This window comes from Mustelus asterias, chromosome 6 (assembly GCF_964213995.1).
Source record: "Mustelus asterias chromosome 6, sMusAst1.hap1.1, whole genome shotgun sequence".
Taxonomy (NCBI): Eukaryota; Metazoa; Chordata; class Chondrichthyes; order Carcharhiniformes; family Triakidae; genus Mustelus; species Mustelus asterias.
Genome location: NC_135806.1, coordinates 117,415,266 through 117,440,278, shown reverse-complemented (window position 1 = coordinate 117,440,278; position 25,013 = coordinate 117,415,266). Strand labels below are relative to the sequence as shown.

The 25,013-nt window shown below is 42.3% G+C and overlaps 1 protein-coding gene across 3 annotated transcripts in view; it reads left to right on the top strand.

The window, feature by feature from the left end:
• The window catches only part of erbin (erbb2 interacting protein), a 247,254-nt gene extending 223,616 nt beyond the window's left edge, over positions 1-23,638 (top strand). For 2 of the 3 annotated variants that reach the window (XM_078215035.1, XM_078215034.1), the window contains exons 21-26: positions 5,585-5,728; positions 7,326-7,448; positions 12,354-12,578; positions 13,648-13,740; positions 13,966-14,040; positions 20,716-23,638. In XM_078215035.1, coding sequence (XP_078071161.1) covers positions 5,585-5,728; positions 7,326-7,448; positions 12,354-12,578; positions 13,648-13,740; positions 13,966-14,040; positions 20,716-20,823 — 768 coding nt within the window. In that variant the 3' untranslated portion in view covers positions 20,824-23,638. The remainder of the gene's footprint in view (positions 1-5,584; positions 5,729-7,325; positions 7,449-12,353; positions 12,579-13,647; positions 13,741-13,965; positions 14,041-20,715) is intronic. The other variant, XM_078215036.1, reaches the window with a different exon arrangement.
• The last annotated feature ends 1,375 nt before the right edge of the window (positions 23,639-25,013 follow it).

Here is a 25,013-nt window from a genome sequence, read left to right as displayed (position 1 = left end):
GAACTTGCCAGGTTTCATTTTTACTTATCAAAATTGTGGCCAGAGAATCACCTGCAATGCCTTCTCTTCCCATTCCCACATTTACTACTGGTATACCCTAAGGGTATGTATATCCTATTTCTCATGCTGTCCCTCAGTGACACCATTTGAAAATGCAGCATCAGGTTCCGCGTGTACGCCCTGTTCTACCTCGCCAGCACCTCCCTTGTCTGCTAATTATCAGATTGCTTGTCTGACATGCAATACTGAATGAGCAGAAATTTCATTAAACAAACATCATTGCCTTGGAACCCGCCACAAACTCCAATCCCTAGCCACTGACTTCATCCCTCTCCCTGTCTGAGGCTGAACCAGACGATTTGTAACCTTGGTGTTGTATTTGACCCTGGGATGAGGTTTCAGCCACACATCTATGCCCTCACTTGAGACCGATAGCGTCACCTGAAACCACCCATCTCCAAGTCATTTACTGCTGAAACCATTATTAACAAAAGTTTACTATTTCAGTGCATTTCTGGCTTGATTCCTATCTTATACCCTTAAATTCAAAATTCCGCTACCTGTATCCTAACTCACACCCAGTCAATGTCACCCTGTGCTCACTGACATAACTTTTGTTTTAAAGTTCCCATTCTTGTTTTCAAATCCTCCTTGGCTCCTCCAGTTTTAGCCTCTTGAGCATCTCTGATTTTAATCACGCTGCCACCCAGGCTTTCAACTGCTGAGGCTGGAGCTCTGGAATTCTCCGACTCTCTGTCCCCACTCTCTCCTCCTTTTAGATCCCTTTCAAAATTGCCTCAAGCATTTGGCGATCTGTCCTAACACTTTACATGGCTCCATGTCAAACGTTTTCCGTTGAGGCTCCTTTGATGCACCTTGGGGACATTCCACTACGTTAAAGGCACTATATAAATGCAAGTTATTGTGCTGTTTCTATTTTCATCAGATTTTAAAGTAATTGCACTTTTAAGAATGTTGCTTTTACAAAAGTGCTTGTTGAGTGCTCCATTTCCACCAGTGGAAGAAATTAAAATTTAGCTCCTAAAGCAAACCAGAGGTTAAAAACACCACCTCATTTCCGGAACCCTAATTGAATGTCTCATTCATAGTGATTATTTTTCAATTGCCACGCTTTTCTTGTTCAAATGTTCAAGCTTACAAGTTCTCTGTTGCCCATAATACCGAATTCAAAACATAGTGAAGTCTGCTTTGCAATACCTGTATTCCTTTTCATATACAAGTATACTATATTCACATTTTTGAGTTGGCAGGTCTGAGGATTTGATGGTTGCTTTTAATGCTAGATCCAGAATGAACTAGGAGTTTATAAATGCCGCAGGTCTGTTTTTGAAGCAGCTTTTATGTATTATTTGGACATGTGTGCATCTTTTGGATTGTTTTTGGAATTATTATCATAGCCATTTCTAGCAACATACTTCAACAAATGTATCACTTTCAGACTTGACAGTTGTTATTATAACAGAAAACACATGCCTTTCGTGGAATAGGTATATAATACATATAGTTGCTTGGTAGTACAGAACTTGTGTTGCTAACAAAGGAGGCAAGTTGTCAAAGCTTTTTTGACCTGCACTCATCAGGACAGACGCAAGAATGCCAAATTTTAAAAGGGGCAACATTTTATACTGCATGAGAGGAAGATGCTGATTTGTTGGCATGTTGGTTCTGATTGGTCAAGATGTTGCCATGGAGGATACACCAGGGAGTTACTGTCCCCCATACTTTATTTAATTCAAAAAAGATTCAATGTTCAATGCTGCACATGTTCTTGATGTTTACAAAGGACCGATTCTTGTCTATAAATATATGTCGCTTCTGGCAAACAGAAGTGAGCCACATTGCGAGCCTGACTGATGATCTAAAATTGGTTGTAAATGTAGTTCTTGGCACACTCGGGAGTGTTCAGCAAGCGCTGGCCAAACACAGAATTAAATCTAATGTTGGACATTAAGTGCATGGTCTGGTTAAGCACTCAGTTACTCTGCATGTTGCGTACAGCCCAAGGGGCATGCTTTTCGATATAATGTGCCAATTGGGATATACGACCTACTTGTTTGGCATTGCACCAGCACTGAAATTCATCTGCTGCATTACTTCACCCTGCACCCAAATTCACCGTTGAAATGGAGCAGTCTAACAAGTTCCCTTTCCTCACATACTAGTTAAGCAATCCACTAATGGGTTCTGTTTACTGCAAGCCCGCCTTCATTAATCAACACATCAACAGGGACTCCTAAAGCTCCATGCACTATAAGATTGGCCTTTTTGGCAATATTCTAAGTAAAGCCTGACCCGTTGTGCAAGCCTGACATTGAAATAGTGCACATCAAAATACCTTGAGGGATAATGGCTACTCCAATCAGATCATTGCTCACTGTGTATCATGCACATGCACTAATTACCCTGAAAGGGTAAAGTATCTCAAAACTTGAGATGAAACTAACCATTTCATGCTGCGACTATGTAGTAACAACTCGAGTGGGTATTTTCTAGTAATAGGATGCCACCGTCAAGCCCAAAAGGCGTACTGCCTACCACACAAATGAACAATAGATGAATTTCAGTGCCGGTGCAATGTCAAGTATGTAGGTCACATATCCCAACAAGTGACAGATCATATCAAACAGCGTGTCCCTTTTGCTGTCTGTAATAGGCAGAGTACTGACCGTACTCAACCAGCCCACATCAAAACTAAGAACATTAATGTCTAACATCACGCGTGATTCTGTGATTTGGACAGCACCTGCTGAACAATCCTGACTGTGCTAGAAAATTACACTAACAGCCAATTTAAGATTATCAGTCAGGCTCACAGTGTAAGCTAACTTTATGCTTGCTAGAAGCTACATATGCCCCTATGCATGGATCTGTCCTCTGAAGGCAAAAAAAAACAGGTTCCGACGTTGTGCATTTTAAAACATTTAACAAAAGCTTGGGGGGCAATAGCTCCCTGGTGCGTTTTCAATGGCAGTGCCTCGATCAACCAGAGTAGACTGGCCAACCAATCCACACCCTTTCCTAATACATTGTAAATAATTAACCCCATGAAATTTAGCATTCTTGTATCTGTCCTGATGAGTGCAAGATAAAAAGCTTCAGCAACATAGCTCTTTTTCAGCAATATAATGCATGGTTAAATGTTCTTTTTAAAGATCATGAATTATTCAAAAATAATTCGTATTATTTTAATAGGTTAGAGAAAGTTGTTCAGCAATTTCAATATATCATTGATTACACCCTTTTACTTCAAATCTTTATTCCAAAATATTGCATGAACAAATCATCTTGTTGTTAACTGCATGTACTACTAACAGTTCTTAACCTTCCCTGTTCTGTGAAACACAATTTATGTTCAGATATTTGAGAGAACAGTTTCCAAAGGTATATAAAGGAAGGCATTTGACAAGGTGCCGCACCAAAGACTGCTACATAAGATAAAGGTGCACAGTGTTACGGGTAATGTATTAGCACAGATAGAGGATTGGTTACCTAACAGAAAGCAAAGAGTGGGGGTAAATGGGTGTTTTTCTGGTTGGCGATCAGTGACAAGTGGTGTGCCTCAGGGATCAGTGTTGGGACCGCAATTGTTTACGATTTACATAGATGATTGGGAGTTGGGGACCAAGTGTAGTGTGTCAAAATTTGCAGATGATACTAAGATGAGTGGCAGAGCAAAGTGTGCAGAAGATGCTGAAAGTCTGCAAAGGGATATAGATAGTCTAAGTGAGTGGGCAAGGGTCTGGCAGATGGAATACAATGTTGGTAAATGTGAGGTTATCCATTTTGGTAGGAATAACCGCAAAATGGATTATTACTTAAATGGTAAAAAATTGCAGCATGCTGCTGTGCAGAGGAACCTGAGTGTCCTTGTGCAAGAATCACAAGGAGTTGGTTTGCAGGTGCAACAGGTAATTTAAGGCGGCAAATGGAATTTTGTCCTTCATTGCTAGAGGGATGGAATTTAAAAACAGCGAGGTTATGTTGCAGCTGTATAAGGTGCTGGTGAGGCCACACCTGGAATACTGTGTACAGTTTTGGTCTCCTTACTTGAGAAAGGATATACTGGCACTGGAGGAGGTGCAGAGGAGATTCACTAGGTTGATTCCGGAGTTGAGGGTTGGCTCATGAGGAGAGACTGAATAGACTGGGGCTATACTCATTGGAATTCAGAAGAATGAGGGGAGATCTTCTAGAAACATATAAGATTATGAAGGGAATAGATAAGATAGAAGCAGGGAAGTTGTTTCCACTGGCAGGTGAAACTAGAACTTAGGGGGCATGGCCTCAAAATAAGGGGAAGCAGATTTAGGACTGAGTTGAGCAGGAACTTTTTCACCCAAAGGGTTGTGAATCTGCGGAATTCCCAGCCCAGTGAAGCAGTTGAGGCTACCTCATTGAATGTTTTTGAGGCAAGGATAGATAAATATTTGAACAGTGAACGAATCAAGGGTTATGATTGTGAGTGGGCGGGTAAGTGGAGCTAAGTCCACAAAAAGATCAGCCATGACCTTACTGAATGGCGGAGCAGACTTGAGGAGCCAGATGGCCCACTCCTGCTCCTAGTTCTTATATTCTTGTGAAGTTCGAAAATCATCTTTCTTTTCTTTTAAATGTGAAAGATTTGCTCAGGATGAAATCTATTGTTCAGCCTCATAGTTACATAGTTTTCATATTCATCCCTGTAACCATATATAAACATGCTCATTTGAAGTAAATACGCTTAACATTTAGAAACATCGGCTCCTTGGCTATCAGCAATGTTGAGATCCTTGCATGTTTAACTAGCAATTGCTCACCATCAGGTAACGCCTGCAGAAAATATTGAATGTAACTAACTGGAACTATGTTTTTTAAATACCTCTTTCATTTCATTGCAATCATTTTCAACTTGCATTGCTTCATCATTTGTTGGAAGTACACCTAATGTGTAATCCTAGATTGTTTCACTTTTATATTTATATTTTTATATTCCCCAAAAGCCCCACACATTTCAAACCACCTTTGCTTCTCTTTTGAACTACCATCTCAAGTAGCGGCCAAGCAAATTTCTCCCAAGTAATTAAAAGAAAAGGTGCTGGAAATACTCAAAAGGCCAGGCACCATCTGTGTAGAGAAACCATGTAGCGAAACATTGAAGTTTCTCCCAAGCTTTTGACAATATCACTCTTGTGTCATCAGCCAGAAGGACTTCTAGCAGTCAATTTACATTTTTTGGCCAGCTTAATTTACATGGCAGCAATATTGTAAGTCAAAATTATTGCATTGAAATAATAAAAATTGTTTCTAAAATTTAACCCAAGGTCCAAAGTCGGGTCACCTTTGCTTGCATATTTGCTGAATGTTTTTAGAAAGCTATACTGAAAACACGGGTGCATATTCAGATTAACCTTAACGACAGTTGTTGGGTCTAAGTACATGTTTTGTGTTTTGCATGCTGTTTCTTTTTGCATGATGCCTCAAATCTTTGGGGGAAAATGTTGTCTCTTGCAATTTATCCTGTTACTGCATGCTGCACTAATCTCTGTGTTAAAGCTGTGGAATTTTCTTGTCCCTCTTTATTCAGAGCATGCTGTCTAGATCGTTTAATTTCAATTACGCTGCTTTTAGCAGCATGCACTCTGGAAGCTGTAGGGAACTGCACGACAGCCAGGGCAACGTTGCCTTGAGTGTTGCAGACGGAAGGAATTCCGGAGTGCACATGTTCCGTGTGAGTACTAATAACGGGCCAGTTACGATGAATGAGTTTTGTGGCAAGTACTCGAGCAATCTTAGCTACAAGTAATCAGTTTTTATATTAAATGTCAGTCATCGGGTTACATCGAACTAAAAGTTCTTCCCCCCTCTCTGTGGTTGTATGTGAAAATTCTTTATCAGAGCAGGTAAATCCACAGCTCCATGCATTTCCAGATCTTAAAACAATATATAAGTTACTTTGGCAAATTTATAGCATTCATTACATGTCGTAAAAAGATCTTGAGGTTTTAATTAAGTATTCCACCCCCCCACTGTATTATTCCATTTTCTCCACTTCTCTCATGAGCATGTGATTCAAACTGAATTAGAACTCTGTTGGTGTGGCAGCTATCTGTTGTCTCACATCAATGGCTGTTCTTCATGTTTAAGCTTGGGCAGAGTACCTAGGATGACTGTTCTGTCAAGTAGGAGGGGGGTCCATTGTAGTCAAACTCGCTTAATGTCCGCATACATACGTTCTCCAGTGGGGATCATTGAATAGCAATCATGTGGGCAGAATCTGGTTGATATGCCCGATATCCAGCAGGAGATGGGGCCCATCGCGAGATCCTTGTTGCTGCCCTGGCCGAAATGATTCAAGTCAGCAGAGAGACAACCTGAACTTTTCAAGTTATCGTATGTAAAGGAAACAGCCCCACTCCGAAACGCTGTCATTGGAAATGCTGACGATCCTTTCAATAACATTCGCAGTGTTCACATCTTGAAAATTCTTATTTCTTTTGACCTGTTTGGCCGTGAAGCTAAAATGTTTAAGTTTGCTGTAGAATTACTTTACTTCATAAAGACATGTACAGACAAACATATGAATGTACAAATTTGGAAGAAAGAGTAGGCCACTCGGCCCCTTGAGTTTGCTCTACCATTCAGTAAGATCATGGCTGTCCTGGTTGCAACCTCAACTCAGCATTCCCACCTACCCCTAATAACCTTCCACCCCCTTGCTTATGAAGAATCCTTTGCCTTAAAAATATTCAAAGACTCTGCTCCCAACATCTTTGAGGAAAAGTTGCAAAGACTCAGTAACCTGCTGAGATTTTTTAAAATCTCCTAATCTCGGTCTTAACTTGATGATCCCTCCATTTTTAAACAATATTAGTGGAGACTTTATGAAAAAGTGTTTTGTAGAATACCTTCCTGTCCCATTCCTTGTTTTTTGTCAATGTGCTGTTGCTGTGTGATTCAGTTCAAAATTATTTAATGTTATAAGTATGCGTGTTTGAAGTGGAACACTCATTCAGCCCAGGCTTTTGTTGCTTGCTTAGCTTTTGTCAAATTAATGAAACTAAGCTCCTGAGCTCTTGATTTACACATGGGTTGAAAATGACTTAACTCACTATCGAAAATGATTCTAATCCAAGAGGCCCGTTTGTTCTAATCTTGCTCTTTTTTGACACAATAGGAACAAACTTTGTTTTTGCTAAACATAAGCTTTAAACATTTTCTTCAACTAGAATTTTGAGTATTTTTTTTTAATGAAAACCGACCGTCATTTTATCAGTTCTTTATGATCATTGTCCAAAGTGGTTGATGTTTGCCCATTTTCATCATAGTATCCATCACAAGGTAACAGTATCGGGGACCCAAGTCAAGATGATGTCTTCAGTGTTGGGCAGCAGAGTTACTCAGCTGGCACACATGTGATGAAGGATATTCCTCCAGACAGCATTAGAAAAGTAAGTGCTCTACAAGCGATCAGTGGTAAGAGTATTTTACAGCATAATTCAACGGAAGGTTGTTACCCTTTTTAATATTCTGCACTGTACACATTTTCCTTGCTGTGCACCTGGTTTTAATTTTGTTACAGCATTTTTGATATAGATTGAAAATATATCTTTGGTGTGTAATGGATACCATTAATGACGGCAGTGGCATTGTGCTCTATTTTACATTCCAGTTCAGTTCAGGATAATGAGGCAAAACCCCGCAACATATTCATTGCCTAATTGTGCTGCAATTTTACTTTTAATGATCAAATGTGGTTAATCAGAATTGCTAAATAAAAAAAATTTCCTAATTTTCCCACTTAAATTAGGAAGATCTTGATCAGGATTTCTGTTTGGTCATAAAATGTGCAGGTGCTTTTTTAAAAATCGGGTATTAGCTTTCAATACAAACTCTGATTTTAGTTCTGCAATCATATCTTGTAATTTTGCATTGCCTGAGATGCATTAGCCTCATAGTTCCTCGCCACTGGAATGCCACTGAACCCAAAAAAGCATTGAAGCTGTTCACGTCAGTTTTCCCTTATACACTTATCTAGTTGAGTAATTAAGTCACACATGGTAACAGATATCAATGCTGCTCATTATTTAATTGATAAGTGTCCTTGCTGTAGAATGAAATCACACCTATTTACAGTGGATTTCACTTCTGATCAAGTAATGACTGCAAAATATGTAGATTCTAATGCATTGTAGAACAGATGTCAATGCAAAACCAGGACCATGAACAAAACCTCAGCTAGCTGTTCCTCATATCAGCAAACAGATTTGAACTGTGAAGCAACACTGACCGTAGCAGCACAGGTTTAATTGAAAATTAACTTAGAAACATTCGTCCATCATTATGAAATGCTTCGAAAGGTTAGTCATGGCAGGATTCAATTCCGGCCTCCCAGATTGCCTGAATCCACTACAGTTCACCTACCGCTGCTACAGGTCCACAGCCGATGCCATCTCCCTGGCCCTGCACTCAACCCTGGAACACCTAGATAACGAAGAAACCTATGTCAGAGTCCTATTTATCGACTACAGCTCAGCCTTTAACACTATTATTCCTACGAAACTCATCTCCAAACTCCGTGGCCTGGGGCTCAGCTCCTCCCTCTGCGACGGGATCCTGAACTTTCTAACCCACAGACCACAATCAATAAGGATAGGCAACAACCCCTCCACAATTATCCTCAACACCAGGTTTAAAAGGTGGCAGATGGACTTCAACCCGGATACATGTGTAGTGGTCCATTTTGGCAGGTCAAATGGGATGAAGGAGTATAACATCAAGGGTAAGACTCTTAGCAGTGTAGAGCATCGGAAGGATCTTGGGGTCCGGGTCCATAGGACTCTAAAATCGGCCTCGCAGGTAGAGGAGGTGGTTAAGAAGGCGTATGGTGTGCTGGCCTTCATCAATCGAGGGATTGAGTTTAGGACTTGGGAGATAATGATGCAGCTTTATAGGACCCTCGTCAGACCCCACTTGGAGTACTGTGCTCAGTTCTGGTCGCCTCATTACGGGAGGGATGTGGAAAAGATTGAAAGGGTGCAGAGAAGATTTACAAGGATGTTGCCTGGATTGGTTGGCATGCCTTAAGAGGATAGGCTGAGGGAGCTCAGTCTTTTCTCCTTGGAGAGACGAAGGATGAGAGGTGACCTGATAGAGGTGTACAAGATGTTGAGAGGTATAGATCAGGTGGATTCTCGGAGGCTTTTTCCCAGGGCTGAAATGGCTGCTACGAGAGGACACAGGTTTAAGGTGCTGGGGAGTAGGTACAGAGGAGATGTCAGGGGTAAGTTTTTCACACAGAGGGTGGTGGGCGAGTGGAATCGGCTGCCGTCAGTGGTGGCGGAGGCAAACTCGATAGGGTCTTTTAAGAGACTCCTGGATGAGTACATGGAACTTAATAAGATTGAGGGTTATAGGTAAGCCTATATATAAGCCTAGGTAGGTAGGGACATGACCGGCGCAACTTGTGGGCCGAAGGGCCTGTTTGTGCTGTATTTTTTCTATGTTCTATGAAACGTAGTGGAGAACATGCCCCTGTCTACATCAATGGGGACGAAGTAGAAATGGTCGAGAGCTTCAAGTTTATAGGTGGGCAGATCACCAACAACCTGTCCTGGTCCCCCACATGCCAACGATATAGTTAAGAAAACCTACCAATGCTTCTACTTTCTCAGAAGACGAAGGAAATTTGGCATGTCCGCTACAACTCTCTCCAACTTTTACAGATGCACCATAGAAAGCATTCTTTCCAGTTGTATCACAATTTGGTATGACTCCTGCTCTGCTCAAGATTGCAAGAAACTACAATGGGTTGTGAACGAAGTTTAGTCCATTACTCAAACCAGCCTCCCACCCATCGACACTGTCTACACTTCCCGCTGCCTCGGCAAAGCAGCCAGCATAATTAAGGACCCCATGCACCCCGGACATTCTCTCTTCCACCACCTTCCGTCAGGAAAAAGATACAAAAGTCTGAGGACACATACCAACCAACCCAAGAGCAGCTTTTTCTCTGCTGCCATCAGACTTTTGAATGGACCTACCTTATTAAGTTTATCATTCTCTACACCCTCACTATGACTGTATGACATCCCTTCCTGAGATCTGACCATCACTGGCAGAGCAACCATTTGTTACTCATCCCTACCTGCCCTTGATTTCCCTCCACCTGAGTTACCATCATTGTCCGCATAATAAGTATCCAGCATTGAGTGTACCTATTAGACATCTTCACATCCTCAAGAGTTCGCTGTTTTGTCTCTGTTGAGAGCCCTCTTCCTATGACTTAACTATTCCTCTCTAGTGGTGAGTTCATCACCTCTTGCGAGCCTAACTCCTATCAACTGTTTCTCTACTTTAAACTTGATTACATCACAAGGCAATTGCTAATATAGAAGACCATCCTAGTTTATCCACCCGAAATTGCTCTAATATTAATCTAAGCTTTTCTTTTATTAATTGGAATATCTATCCCTTGCACCACTAGTTATTTAATTTAAAATTTGACCTTTCCCATCCATTTCTAACACTCTATAAATCACCTCCAGAAACTAATTTTCACAGTTGAAAAGCCCAAGTCTCTCCGTTCTTTGCTCTTAATGGAAACCTCTGCATCAGCTGAATTAACTGAGCACTCTGCTTCCACTGGCTTTTCCGGAAGAGGGTCTTTGGATATTTTTAGACGGAGGTGGATAGATTCTTGGTAAACAAGGGAGTGATAGGTTATTGGGGATAGCCAGCGTGCAGACTTAAGGTTACTATCCAATCAGCCATGATCATATTAAATGTCGGATCGGGCTCAAGGGGCTGAATGGCCAACCCCTGTTCCTTGTTCGTGTGTTCAAAACATTGGCTTGGATTTTCACTGAGCCAGGTTGACTTGGGGACCCTTGAAAAATGGTGACAGGTCTGCATTCCAGATTTTCCCCCCCCCCTCCATTCCCAGGAAACTGGAGCACCCGGAGGAAACCCACGTAGCCGCAGAGTGAACGTGCAAACTCCACAGAGTGACCCAAGCCAGGAATCGAACATGGGTCTCTGGCGCTGAGATGCAGCAGTGCTAACCACTGTGCCACTTGTGGTGGAAGCAGCAATTTTAAAATGATTCTGTAACCTGGGTACAAAAATATTTGTTCTTTTGGTATCAGAAGCTCCCAGATTGAAGCCTAGGAAATAGAAATATTTTAAATGATTAATTATCCCAAAACCATTCTCGATGTGTGTCAGCCTGTCTTGCTTTTTCATTTCATAATATGTTATAACTTGCTGCATGTTCTGCCCCCGAAGGTATTCCTTAAACAGCTTTCAGATCTTTGCATCTGTAAAAATATATCTGCTGAAAAAGTAAACTCTTTTCTCCTGCCGGCACCCCCACCCTGAACATCTGTTGAGAAACACCGTTACTGATACCTCGGCTGCGAAACTGTAAGCAGCTGGTGTGTACAGCTGAAACACGTGTCATCTTTACCCAGTGTGTTTTGGGAGGGGTTCAGTGTTTAAATTATTCACTTCTACTTTTTGTGGCAAAAGATGACTTTGGAAAAGGAGGTTTTGTTTTTTAATTGACACCAACCACTAAATATACCCATGTGCCAGTTGTAATTACATTTTTATGTCCTGATTTTTTTTTGTGTGTTATTCTTGGGAGGAAAAAGTTATGTAATTTTCTACAGCAGACTGCATTCAGAGTATTGAATTAATCTTGGTGCAACAAATTCGTCCAGTGCACTGGCGCATTAAGTGTCACATGATTGGAATGAACTGAGTTCATTCTCACAATCTCCCACATCTTTGAGTCCCTAATTCAATCTGTCACTTTCCAGAGAGTGGAGTAGGAGCATGTTTTCCACAAGTGAGAGAGAGCAATGTCACCAGACTTCATTTGTATATTTTAAATACTTATTCACAATTTGGTTGATAAATATGCGTAATCTGGTTGTCTTAAAGTTGGCGTGCCCTAGGAAACTGCCATCTGGTGCAATAAATATGAAATTGAAGATTTCAGCAGGGGATTGGATCTGTTCTTGAGTTAAGAAATATGGATTCAAGGTAGAAAAAGACGGAGATGGCACAGATTGGGTCCCCAAAGAGATCCAAGATGATGAAGTAAGATAGATTGGATGAGTGGTCTCTTCTGAAAAATCTCAGAAACAGGATCGCAAGCTCACTCGGAAATGTTTCAAAACTATGGGTGGGATTTTCCGGCTTCGAAACCGGAAATCCCACCCGAGGTCGACAGACCTTTCCACAGTCCGCCCCTCGCCCGTTCCAATTCCCGTGGCGGGCAGGACAGTGAAATCCGTCTCATAGGTTTGAAGCAAATGTTTTGAAGTTTTCATTGCTACTTTGCTACTCAGGTGCCTTTGACAAATGGCCAGATGTACCAGTCTTCAAGAGTTCCAATAAACTGCAGCCAACCACATCACACAATGTCCCAAGTAACTATTGGGAGACATCCTTCTCGGGAGCAGCTGATTGATTATTTAATGCTAAAAGTATCGCATCAACCACCATACTGTCCAACACAAGGGGCAACAACAAGCCATCTGATGAGACAGGGTCGTGATATTGTACAGCAAGAGGTAAGAATTAATTATAGGATCTTTCTCCTCATACTCCTAATATTTCCCCCATTTTTTTCTCTCCTTGACCTTGTTACAATTTCTACAGAGGCTGTTAACTTGTAAAAAGATACTTTAATTTCCAGTTCTTTCAGAATTTCAGACTTGAAGAACCATGCAATGAAAGTAAAAGCCTGAACTTGTTTATGAACAAGCAAACTAAAAGCAACATTGTCCAAACAATATTCAATAGACAACTTAGACTAGAAACTACAGAAAAGATCGTCCATTTAACTTTGAAATGAACAAAAATCCGCCCTGTTTTTACTTTATTTACTCTGTCCCTTAATTGACTGCTTCATTCTCCAGGATCCAATCCAAAGCTATTCCCAGCTCCTCATGGCTATAGCTTCCTTTTCTAGTCTGGTAACTGCTAATAATTTGTTTTTGGAGTGTAGTAGTGTAGAAAAAATCTGATGGTAAGCAGTATGATGGATCACCAAATCCGTTTGTGCTTGATGCTTGTGATTGAAGTAGAAATATTGATGAAAACGGTGAGAGATCTCCCTTATTTCTCTGAAGTCCATCTGAACTATTGTAGGCAGATCCTTGTTTTGAAATCTCATCTAAAGGGCATACGTTTTCAACTCCACTCTCTCTTAGTCTGGATCACAGGCTGAAGTCCTACTCCAAGTCCACAGATTACTACTTGGAGATGAAAGCGTTAACAGTTAAACCAAGTTGACAATTTAACATAAACTGTACAAATGCCAGTCAGTAAAATTTGCTTTAGAAATATTTATGGAGATTGCGAAAAACCCATGCGCTTGAAACGTTCTGTCCAGTGGGAACTGTGTTGAGATTGCCAGAGTGCACTGTAATTAGGATTATCTCTTGGAGAACTGCATGCTTTCATTCCCAGTGTGCAGGCGAGACGTGTGCTCAAATCCCAGAGGTACAAATGATGAAAAGGATTTTAATCTACTTTTTTGTTTTTTCCCCTCCCAGTTTAAATTACGGACGTCAGTTTAAGTAACAGCAAACTATCTCCATTTAATTGAAAGTGGTTTCCTTTGTCCTGCTTTTCCAGATGCACGTTAGAATAGATAAGAATCCTGAGCTGGGTTTCAGTATATCTGGAGGTATTGGAGGTCGAGGGAACCCCTTCAGACCTGATGATAACGTGAGTATTTAACTATCTTATTACTTCAACTGGACTTTGGCCACTTAAGAGGAAAATAAATCTTGAGCTAACCACATGTTAACTCTTAATAGTTTAAGTAATTACAGTAGATTTTAATAGAAAATCACTGAACCTTGTTTCAATTGGAATTACCCCTGATGTCTTCCAAGTTGTATACATTGAGAAACATGTTTTACACTTTTTGACGCTTTATTCATTATTTAGGGTATATTTGTGACTAGAGTTCAACCAGAAGGACCTGCTTCAAAACTGTTGCAGCCTGGAGATAAAATAGTTCAGGTAATTTCTTGTTAAGCTCACTTGATTCTCTGATCTCCACATTGCCTTAAAGAATTGTGCTCTGTCTCGTTTGTTTCCTCCTGCTGTCTCGCGCACTCAATCTCTTTCTCTTGCATTCGCTTATCATGCACGCTCTCGTGCATGTGCTCCAGATATTTAAGTTTTGCTCATTGGTTAATATTTCTTGCCTTAAAGAAATCATCTCGATATCGTTTACTCTCTGTCAATAGCGGGTTACCTTTTAATGCTGTACTGTGATAGCTTCATCTATTGTTGCTAGCTCAGTACTCGTGTACAGGAGCAGGGATGTCTTGCTGCAGTTATGCAGGGCCTTGGTGAAGCCCCACCTGGAATATTGTGTGCAGTTTTGGTCCCCTTATCCGAGGGAAGGATGTAATAATAATCCAATCAAGATAAGTTAGAAGATGGCACGGCCAAGAAAAGTAGTCAGCTTGAGGATTGGAAGAATTTTAGAATTCAACGAAGAGATAATGTCACCCAGGAGGTTGTGACCCAGTGGCCAGTTCACCTACGGTAGCTCTTTGGGTATACCGCTGTCACCCATCTGATGAATGACCTAGCACAGTTGTCATTGGCTCAGCTATTAGTGCATCTTGGTGGAATTGGCACACTCCAGGACCTCTGTATTAGTGATCTTGTCCTACCAAGAGATGCTGAGGATATGTCTGACACAGCAAAGGTGGAAACTATTCATTCTTCTGCCGAGCAAGAGTTGTCTGGGCCTCACCATTGAGGAGTGCGCTTGAGGTCACAGGCTTTGTAACTGAGCATTTTGATCTCGATTAGGTTGCTGTTTTACACTCTCTCACTCAGCTTGGACACAACAGCTGCAGCTTTTGTGGTGCCCGTGTTGATATAAACATCAAGTGACTGATTGGAGATTGTGAGGCCTAGATAGTGTGAAGCTATCAACAGCCTCCAGCATCACATTGCCATGCTGCCACCTATCAGCATTGGCAACACCCTGGACCATGATATTTGTCTCCCTGATGCTGATGGTCAAACCAAACTCTACAGGCGTTTGCTGCTGAAGGTATTATTCAGTATGGAATGCTAGTGCAGCATCAGTGTACAGCAACTCTAATGAGAACTTATCTTGGATCTCGGGTAAGCAAGACAGTCAGTTCTGGTAGATCAGTGGACACCCTCTGTGAATGACCTGAAGCTATGTGATGATAGCAAAGGGAAGAATATTCCAAAGAGTGTCAGTGCCAGACACAACCCTGTTTGACGCCATCATGGATTTCAAACAGTTCCAATGTTCCCCCCTCATAGCTGACCTTACCCATCACGTTGTCATGGGAATACACAGCAGTTTTGGTGGAGAGCCAACTTTCTCCAGTAGCTTAAATCGACCGCCTCTGCTCACATGGTTGGTGCGGTCAGTGAAGCAATATATCGTGGTGTCCTTTGTTCACAGCGTTTCTCTTGCAGCTGCCAGGTTAAGAACTTGTCAATTCTGGATCTTCCAGTTTGAAACCACACTCAGGGTCGATGTGTTCAGCCAGGATCTGCAGTCTGGTAAGGGCAGCACAGGCTAAATACTTCTCCCACGACGTTCAACAGGAAGATGCCCCGAAAGTTGCTGCAATCACTGCCATCACCCATGATCTTGTCACAATCCTTGCACCTTGCATATCCTGGAGCACTGGCGCCTCCCAGTACATAGAACATAGAACAGTACAGCACAGAACAGGCCCTTCGGCCCACGATGTTGTGCCGAGCTTTATCTGAAACCAAGATCAAGCTATCATCCCTATGATAGCTTGATCTATGATCACTCCCTATCATCCTGGTGTGCTCCATGTGCCTATCCAATAACTGCTTAAATGTTCCTAAAGTGTCTGACTCCACTCTCACTGCAGGCAGTCCATTCCACACCCCAACCACTCTCTGCGTAAAGAACCTACCTCTGATATCCTTCCTATATCTCCCACCACGAACCCTATAGTTATGCCCCCTTGTAATAGCTCCATCCACCCGAGGAAATAGTCTTTGAACGTTCACTCTATCTATCCCCTTCATCATTTTATAAACCTCTATTAAGTCTCCCCACAGCCTCCTCCGCTCCAGAGAGAACAGCCCTTGAACAGGTGGAACAGTACCAGAGACGGAGAAGGTTTCCAATGCTTGATGTGTTCAGGTGGGATAGCATCAGCACCTAGAGCTTTGCCCATGGCAAGTGAGTCAACAGATTTGCTAAATTCCACCACTGTAGGTTCAATATCCAGCTCTGCTGAGACAGACAGGTTTCCTACGGTGCCTCAAGCTTCCTCTCTGATACTGTTGTCCCTGGAGTAGAACTCAAATTAATGTTCCACCCGTCTCTCTGACTGTTTATTGCAGTCGTTGATGATCTCCCCCTGCCTTTTGAAGGCAGTGGAACTGTTTTCTTTGTTGATTACATGCCCCTGACATCCCCTGGTATCCAAGGAACCTAGATATTCTGGCAGAGTTGTAACAAGTAGACATTGATGCATTGCCTAAACCTGTAGGACTTTACTTTGAGTGGCTATTGGTACATTTATAATCTTCTTCCTTGGATCTGTTTTGTAATTAATGAGAGCAGACCACTTGCTTCAATGACGCCTAACATCGCACTGATGCTAGCCTTGCAGTGTCAGCATTTTTCTATTCTTGCTTCCCATGTGCTGAAAGTGCGGAATTGTGGATGGTTTCCGAAGTATGTTCCATTTCACTCCTGTGCTCCATGTGGGAATAGCAGAGATTGCTCGTTCAGTCGAGTCAAGGAACTGCTTGTTGGTTTTAATCTCCCTGGTGTTGATATGAGGATCAACTGAAGTATAGGATCTGTACAGCTGACGTTGATATGAGAATGACACTTCTGCTTTGAATGGAGAAACCCTCGGGGGGGGGGGGGGGGTTGCATCCTAACCCCGGTGCACACTGGGGAGTGATCTGTATCACAGTCAGCACTGTGGTAGCTGTGACTGTTGGGGATGCTGTTCAGAGAATCACGTCTGATGATCGGAATGCTGAGCTGCTGCCCTGAACCAGGACCATCACGTGGCAGGGTTTGTTCTGAAAGGTTTTAGCTACACAAAGCTCATGGTAGCAACAAAGCTCGGTCCATTCACATTTATCTTTCCCAGGCCAAGATGTCTGAGAAAGGAGGGCCATGCCTCATGGTCCACATCCACTCATGAATTGAAATCCCCCCCAGGAGGTAAAAATGTTCTGACTCGGGGATTCTGCTAATAGCAGAGTCAAGTTCCTCTTGGAACTGGCCTTTCAGCCCTATAGTGGAGAACGTTGTTGAAGCATAGATACTCATGAGGTGAACTGGTCCTGGTTGCCAGGCAAGATGGAGAGAACAGACTTTGAATCATTTGTTGGGGGTAGGGGGTTCTAGCCTGGCATAAATGGTAAAATGCAAGAATCTGTTACTAGGTACTCTTAGAAAGCATAAATGATTCGAGCGAGTCAACAGAGATTTATGAAAAGGAAATCATTTATGACAATTGTGTTGGTTATTTGAGGCTGTAACTATTAGGGAAGATAATGGAGAACCAGTAAATCGATGGTTCAATGTTGGGTTGGCAACCTGTGACCAGTAGAGTACTGCATAGATTCATGCCTGGGCCCCAGCTATTTATAATCAATATCAGTAATTTATATGAGGGTTCTGAAACTAATGTATCCACGTATCCCTCAAAGATAACTGGGATTTCAGAGCGGCCTAAGATGTCATGGACGCTCCCTGGGAAATGGGCGTGCGCCTGTATGAAGCGCATTATGTAGTCACAGATGAGTTGGATGTTAAGGGAGTGGAATTCCTGTGGTTCCTGAATGGCACCATATGCTGCCAATGGTGACTTAAGAGCCATGTGGGTGCAGTCTATCAGATCTTGCAGCTGGTGCACTCCTGCTAGGTGGGTGAAGTCCTTGACCCTGGTGTCCTGGCTCACCTGATCAAAGTTAATAAACAGTTCAGCCCTGGCACAGAGGGCATCAGTCACCTCGCTGATTCATGTGAGAGTGGCTTGGCTGAGAGATGCCACAGATGTCTCCTGTGCTGCGCTGGAATGAACCGCTAGCATACAAATTCAGAGCGGTTGTAAGTTTAAGGGCCAGAGGCATTGGGTGTCTTCCAGTTCCATGCGGTGTCAGCTCTTCCTATATGTGGTAGAGGGATCCACTGTCCCCCGAACGGACGCAGTCTTCTGCAGCACTGCAGCTCAAACAGCTGAAAGTAGTAACACCAGCGCTGGATGATTCTTGGCTGCCACATTAGCCGATGCTGTTCCTCCATGTGTGGCCCTGCTCCCTGAACAGCTGCAGCCGCCGGTCCTGGCCATGTAAGCAACACGTCGCTGTCTCTGCTGCTGATCAATCCCAATCAGCAGAATGGCCAACTCAACAGGCACCATGATTCTCATGAATCATACACTGAGAGAGTGAGAACACCACCGTGAACGCTGAGGACTTGTCACAGAGCCCTGACCCTCAACACTCCATGTGTCTGTGACTTCCACCCCAGTGCTTCCCATTACCTGTGTTAATTTCTGCTCTGCCTCTCAACATCCCCTCTGACACTACAGCCACATCTAGGATGAATGGTGTTGAGCCTATATTGTCTCATGGCATCTGACCCACACATTTGTCATTCCCCCCCACCCCCACCTCCCTGACCTACACTAATGAACATGTCCTGACCCTGCACAGCGCTGAAGTGCAACCAACAGAATGCATGACACCAAGCTTTGCATCCTGACGGTGCACCTCAAAAATTGTGCCAGTCCTGATGTTGAACAGGGGGAGTAGTGCCAGCTCTCACCATCCTACCTTGCCAGGGGGTTCTCCACAGTGTGAGCTGTGTACTGCTAAGGTTTGAATTGATAGACGCAAATACATTCTTGGGGCATGGTATTCCAAAGAATTAACCTTTGTCCCCAGACTGTGCAATTAGATCTAGCTCTGGGTGTTAAACTGGCATGCTGGACTCCTCCAAGATTCGTCAGTTAGTCACTCTCACTTTGATGAGACACAGCTGATTCCTAAGAAGTTTGCAATTGGTTTTTCAAACAATTCCCTGGAGGACAGTCTCATTCTCCTGGCTCTTCGATGCTGTGCAGTTGAGCAGCATTGCAAGAGAACAATCTGCACACTTTCACTGCTGGACCTGACACTCCGGGTTCACAGAGAAGTGGACTTGAACTTCTTGTCCAGTAATCTCCACTGGCTTCATACCATTGAGAGTGAGAGTTGTAGGTTTCACTGCACTCCCCTTCCCCCAAGTGAGGGTCTTTATGCCTCCTGACGTAGGGTAGCTCCCCATCAGGCTTTGCAGCCTGGCCTCTCCCAAAGCAGGGCCTCGTAGTTTGACCCTGTGCTGCCTCTCTGTTGTGGCTGTCTTCCAACCAGGAAGAGCACTCACTCAGCTCCTGTCGGAACACTAACCCAGCATGGAGGAGCCGAGAAGTGATGCCTGCTTGGCAACCAGCGCATCCCCTTGGAGCAAGGGGCAGCCCGATATGAGCACCACACATACACACACACACACACCCCCAGTTGTGACCATGACCCTCACCCCCGGCCCCGAGCTGCTCTTGTGTGCGTCCCCAGCATTCTCCCTGGTGCCCCTTGTGTGTTAGGCAGCCACTACTTCTCGGGCAGTCCAAGCGCTCATCTCCGATATCCCTGATACCAGAAGTGACGGCACCAGGTTTGCATTTAGGTAGAGCTGTTGTAAATGGCTCCGATGTGACATTACATCGGCTGGATATTTGGTCCGGGCTTGATATCCAGTGACTGCCTGCTAATGATATCCTCATGCGTTCAAATTAGGTTCCCGCCCTTCCCCAACATGTTCCCCATCATTGAAACCCCCCCACACTGCCCTTGCGGACTGGGCTCCCCCAGAGCAGGATGCCAGGATCTCATAGTCGCAACCAGTACTGCCCCTCTGTTGTGGTTGCCTCCTGAGCTGGCACTCAGCCAGCAAGGTTAGCTCAAAATCAGAAAACAAAATCTCGCCGGCGAGAGTCACGCTTTTCAGAACTCTCCGCGTTTTGAGCCCGTGCCACTATTCCTGCGAAACAGCGAACGCAGGCTCAAGATCCCACCCCTTATTACAAAGGGCTTGGAGTGCAAGAGTTGGGGCGACATGGTGGCACAGTGGTTAGCACTGCTGCCTCACAGCGCCAGGGACCCGGGTTCAATTCCAGCCTCGGTCACTGTCTGTGTGGAGTTTGCACATTCCACCCGTGTCTGCATGGGTTTCCTCCGGGTGCTCCGGTTTCCTCCCACAGTCTGAAAGACATACGGGTTAGGTTGATTGGCCATGCTAAATTGACCCTTAGTGTTGGGGGATTAGCAGCATAAATGCGTGGGGGTTCAGGAGTAGATCCTGGGTGGGATTGTGGTCGGTACAAACTCAGTGGGCCAAATGGCCTCCTCCTGTATTGTAGGGGTTCTATGGTTCTAAAGAAATAATCTTATTACAGAGTGAAGCAGGCTCAAAGGGGCAAATAGTTTATTCCTGCGTCTTGTTCTTCTGTTCTTAGTTCAGTCAAATCGCTGAATCATCATTTTGCAAGTGGACAACTTTATTTTTTGTAACTTTGGTTAAATTTTGCTGTTTGTACATTTTTAAAAAAATATACATTATTAATAAATATGTTTCTTTTCCAGGCTAATGGATACAATTTCGTAAATATTGAGCATGGACAAGCCGTGTCACTATTAAAAACCTTCCAGAGTGCAGTGGACTTAATTATCCTGAGGGAAGTTGCATCCTAATGATGTGAATCATGGAGAAAAAGAAGAAATCAACCATTGTGACCAGTTTTTTTTTAAATAAGTAATTCCATAGCAAAAAAAAATGCAGCTGATATCACTTTTTACTGGGAGTTGGGAGAGGGAATCAAAGGACTGATAAAATGGTCAGATGAGTTTAGGCTGTAAAGTAATGTATTGGCAATTTAGAGCTTTGGTATAAGGGGCACAACCACTCTGTATAATGATAGGGGTGTGGATGCAGGGTCTGGAATAGGTAATGGAAGCAAATATTGCAGGGTGAAGAATTAATATAGTAAACATCAAAATCACTCTTAATATGAACAAACCTGTGTGCTTTTCTGTACAGAATTTAGGTTTTATTTTTGGATAATCTTATACATTACTAAATAAATTGTACAAGGCTTAAGTAGTGAGCCTGATTTTAGCTCATGGACAGGTGGCAGGGCTATCTGTTCCATAGATGTATGCCTTTATTTTTAATCACCTTTGTATAATTGTTAAACGCTGAAACCTCTGGGTATGATATACAGGAGCTGGAAAATGGATGTCTGCGCATTGTTTAGACGAATGGGTAGCTGAGTGGCTTGAGCGTATACAAGAAAGTGACCTTGCTGGGAGTCGATGGTAAAACTGATCAAGGGGCTAGGTTACCAAAGTAAATGTACGATAGTGCGGTTCAATGATGGAGGAGTTGTTATTCGCAGTTGGATTGGGGAAAGAGAGAGCAAATGAAACCTGTCTGTCTGAGATGGTGTGTTTACTGCAAGAATGTTCTGAAATGTGAATTGGATTCTTACAAGAACAGTCATTATTAAAGGTTTCTTAGTGTTTTTACAAAGAGCGAGGATTGTGGTTATGCTGCCTATTACTGTATGAGAATGTTATTTTATTACACTGTTATCATTTCTAGTACATTTGGCCAACATTTTAAAACGAACCTTTCTATCTTTACTAAAAAATGGGTATAATTAACAATACTGATGCATACTGGTCAACTTTGTGTATCACAATGGAAGTGCCATAGGAGAGCGAGAATTAAGTTTTTAATACAGATTCAAACTGTGCAAAGAAGCAATACTGTATGTATATTTAGCAGACAAGATCTGGGGTTTTATGAATTTAGTAATGTGCTTAACTTTTAAAATCTCAAGTCCCTGTAAGATTTCTATATAAATATAAGCATTAAATCTGTCGATTTATTTTATAACATGTTCACTCTGAAAAAGATTATTTGAAACAAAACCCTTTCAATGCTCCCGTGATGGTGCTAAAAGGTTATTTTCCTCACATTGGAACCAAATTTATCAATAAAGTTGCTCCAAGGGTTTTGGCAGAAATATTTGTGTACATAAGCAAAAATAAAACCCTGCTGGAGTATTTTCTGTATGTTGAAGCAGCTCATAGCTTCATGCTTCTTGGTCACTGGTATTCTGTAGCAGCGTTCCCATTGAGGTAACTTGTATGAAATTTTGTTGTGTGTTGAGAACTTCAAAGATTTTCTTTTTGTTTTTAAGTTTGAAGCAAGGTCACAAGCTGTGTTGATTGCTAACTTTCTATTTTAAAAGATTTTTACCCATAGTTTCAGGCATGGTTTTCAAAAGTGTGGAAGCAGTTTTTAAAAAAAAAATAAGTAAGGAATTATTTGACCTGTTGGGGAATAATGTCGTTCAGCTGCGTGGTAACACTGTAACGGGAAAGAGTTAATATTTGAATGAAATAGCCTGTTGGTAAGAATTGAAGTTTGTAAAATGTTTCAAGCTAGAATTGCCTTTCATGAACTTGGTGATCATAAAGCTACCACTCTTTGAAATCCTTGCATCGTGTAAGCGGTTTCAAATTATATTTTGATGGGTCAAAAAGAGCTTTTTCATTTTCACATTTGCCTCAGCAATTTTCAGTTTCTGGGTACACTTGGGATTGATTGTTTCTGCAGGTCACATCAAATCAATCTTGAAGCCAAATTTCAACCAGTGTCAATAAGTCCGTTGATTGGCCCGGATCAGGACAGCGGATGTGACGCTAGCCACTTGTCAAAAATAAAGTCAAGTCTCACCTGTCTTTAGTAAGCCATATCCTGTAAAATGTCTGACTTTGGACGAAGAGGGTTGATTTTTAAATCGATTAGTTTCTGTTTCATTTCCATCTTTTACGTAAAAATTCGCTATTTTTTTTTGTGTGATAGCCGGTTTACAAAGTCAGTGGTTTGGTACAAGGCCAGTAGTGTTTTAGTAACTGTTGAATCTCTTGTTGATGGCCAATACATGAAAGGTGTAATTCTGCTGCGTATGTAAACCAGAAATAAATTGAAAAGTCTTAAACATTCCCTCATATTTATTATGTAACTTATTTATTTAGGTGGTTTCTTGTGGACTGGATTTTTCTAAAGTTTGTATATAGTTGAACACGTCCTTGATTATAACAAATTTAAAATGAACCAGCAGTAGCCACTGTGCTTAACTCGGTCCCCGCAGTAACACTGTATTCCTGATTATATTTTGAACCATTGCCTTTTTATTGAGCAAGTCTGTAATGATGTTGAAAACAGCTGCATTTGTTCAACATTCCACATTTTGTATATAACTAGATGGTTTCTGACATAATCTGTGGTAATTAGGGTAAACTAATACTCTTCGCAGTCTGATTTACTTTGTACAGTTTTAGTTTTAATGAAGGCAGTCTGTTGTACATGAAATCAGTCAAAATCGCTGTGTCCCACTGACAACTGAAACTGATTTATAAATCCACTCAATTTACAAAAATGCAAATTGCTTCTCTATGTTCCTATTGTGGTTTATTAAAAAAATCCAATCACTTACTTTACTTGACCACATTTTGTGCTTTTTTAAAAAAAAATCTTCAAGTAATTTCTATACTGCACCAAAACACTTTATGGTTTCAATATCATCTAAGCAGTACCTATTGTGATGTGAACCATATCAAGAGGATTCCTAAACAGTAATCTCAATTAAAAGCTTATTACTAAATCAAAAAGTCAAGTCACCTTTTCAGTCTCAAATTCCAGATTGTTTATATATCATTGATTTGGGATTTTATTACCTTCCGCTATATGTTGCAATCAAATTTCCATGCATTAGACGCACAAAGGTTTATTCATTTACATGTCATATCAAAAACCATAAACAATATGCTCTTGTAGTCCAGGCTCATGTATTTGTTCTCACTAACGCAGTGAGTTTTACTGAACAAAAAACCTAGCTTTTGATTTGGGGCGGCACAGTAGCACAGTGGTTAGCACTGCTGCTTCACAGCTCCAGGGACCTGGGTTCGATTCCCAGCTTGGGTCACTGTCTGTGTGGAGTTTGCACATTCTCCTCGTGTCTGCGTGGGTTTCCTCCGGGTGCTCCAGTTTCCTCCCACAGTCCAAAGATGTGCGGGTTAGGTTGATTGGCCATGCTAAAAGAAATTGCCCCTTAGTGTCCTGAGATGCGTAGGTTAGAGGGATTAGTGGGTAAAATATGTAGGGATATGGGGCTTAGCCTGGGTGGGATTGTGGTCGCTGCAGACTCGATGGGCCGAATGGCCTCTTTCTGTACTGTAGGGTTTCTATGATTTCCTTCAATACAAAATGACTGTCAAAAGTTTCCTTTGGCTTTGCTTCATTTATGACTCATGTCCAAGTCCTGGAGGTGCAGTCAACATTTAATTCCATACAAATATAAGTTGTTAATTGTGCATTGACATGTGCTGAACTGAACCTCTCACTTACAACTCCATATAAAAGTGAGCAAATACAGTAGGGGCAAAAAGCAGCTTAGAAGTTAGCAGAGGTGTGCCTATGGACCAAAGAAGGATAAATAATTTTAGTTGTGATGATATCACACAGCAGTAAATATTTTATTGCGCTGTTTGTGAATCTTCTTTGTCTTCATTCATCTCAATGTTAGTTAATTAAATGTGCACGGTGGTTAGCACTGCTGCCACGAAGTGTCAAGGACCCGGGTTCAATTCCAGTCTTGGGTGACTCTGCAAATTCTCCTCTTGTCTGCGTGGGTTTCCTCCCACAGTCCAAAAATGTGCGGGTTAGATGGATTTGCCTTGGTAAATTGAACCTTGGTGTTGGGGGGGGGATTAGCAAGGTAAATACGTGCGGTTATGGGGATAGGGCGTGGGTGGGATTGTTGTCACTGCAGCCTCGATGGGACGAATGACTTCCTCCTGCACTGTAGGGA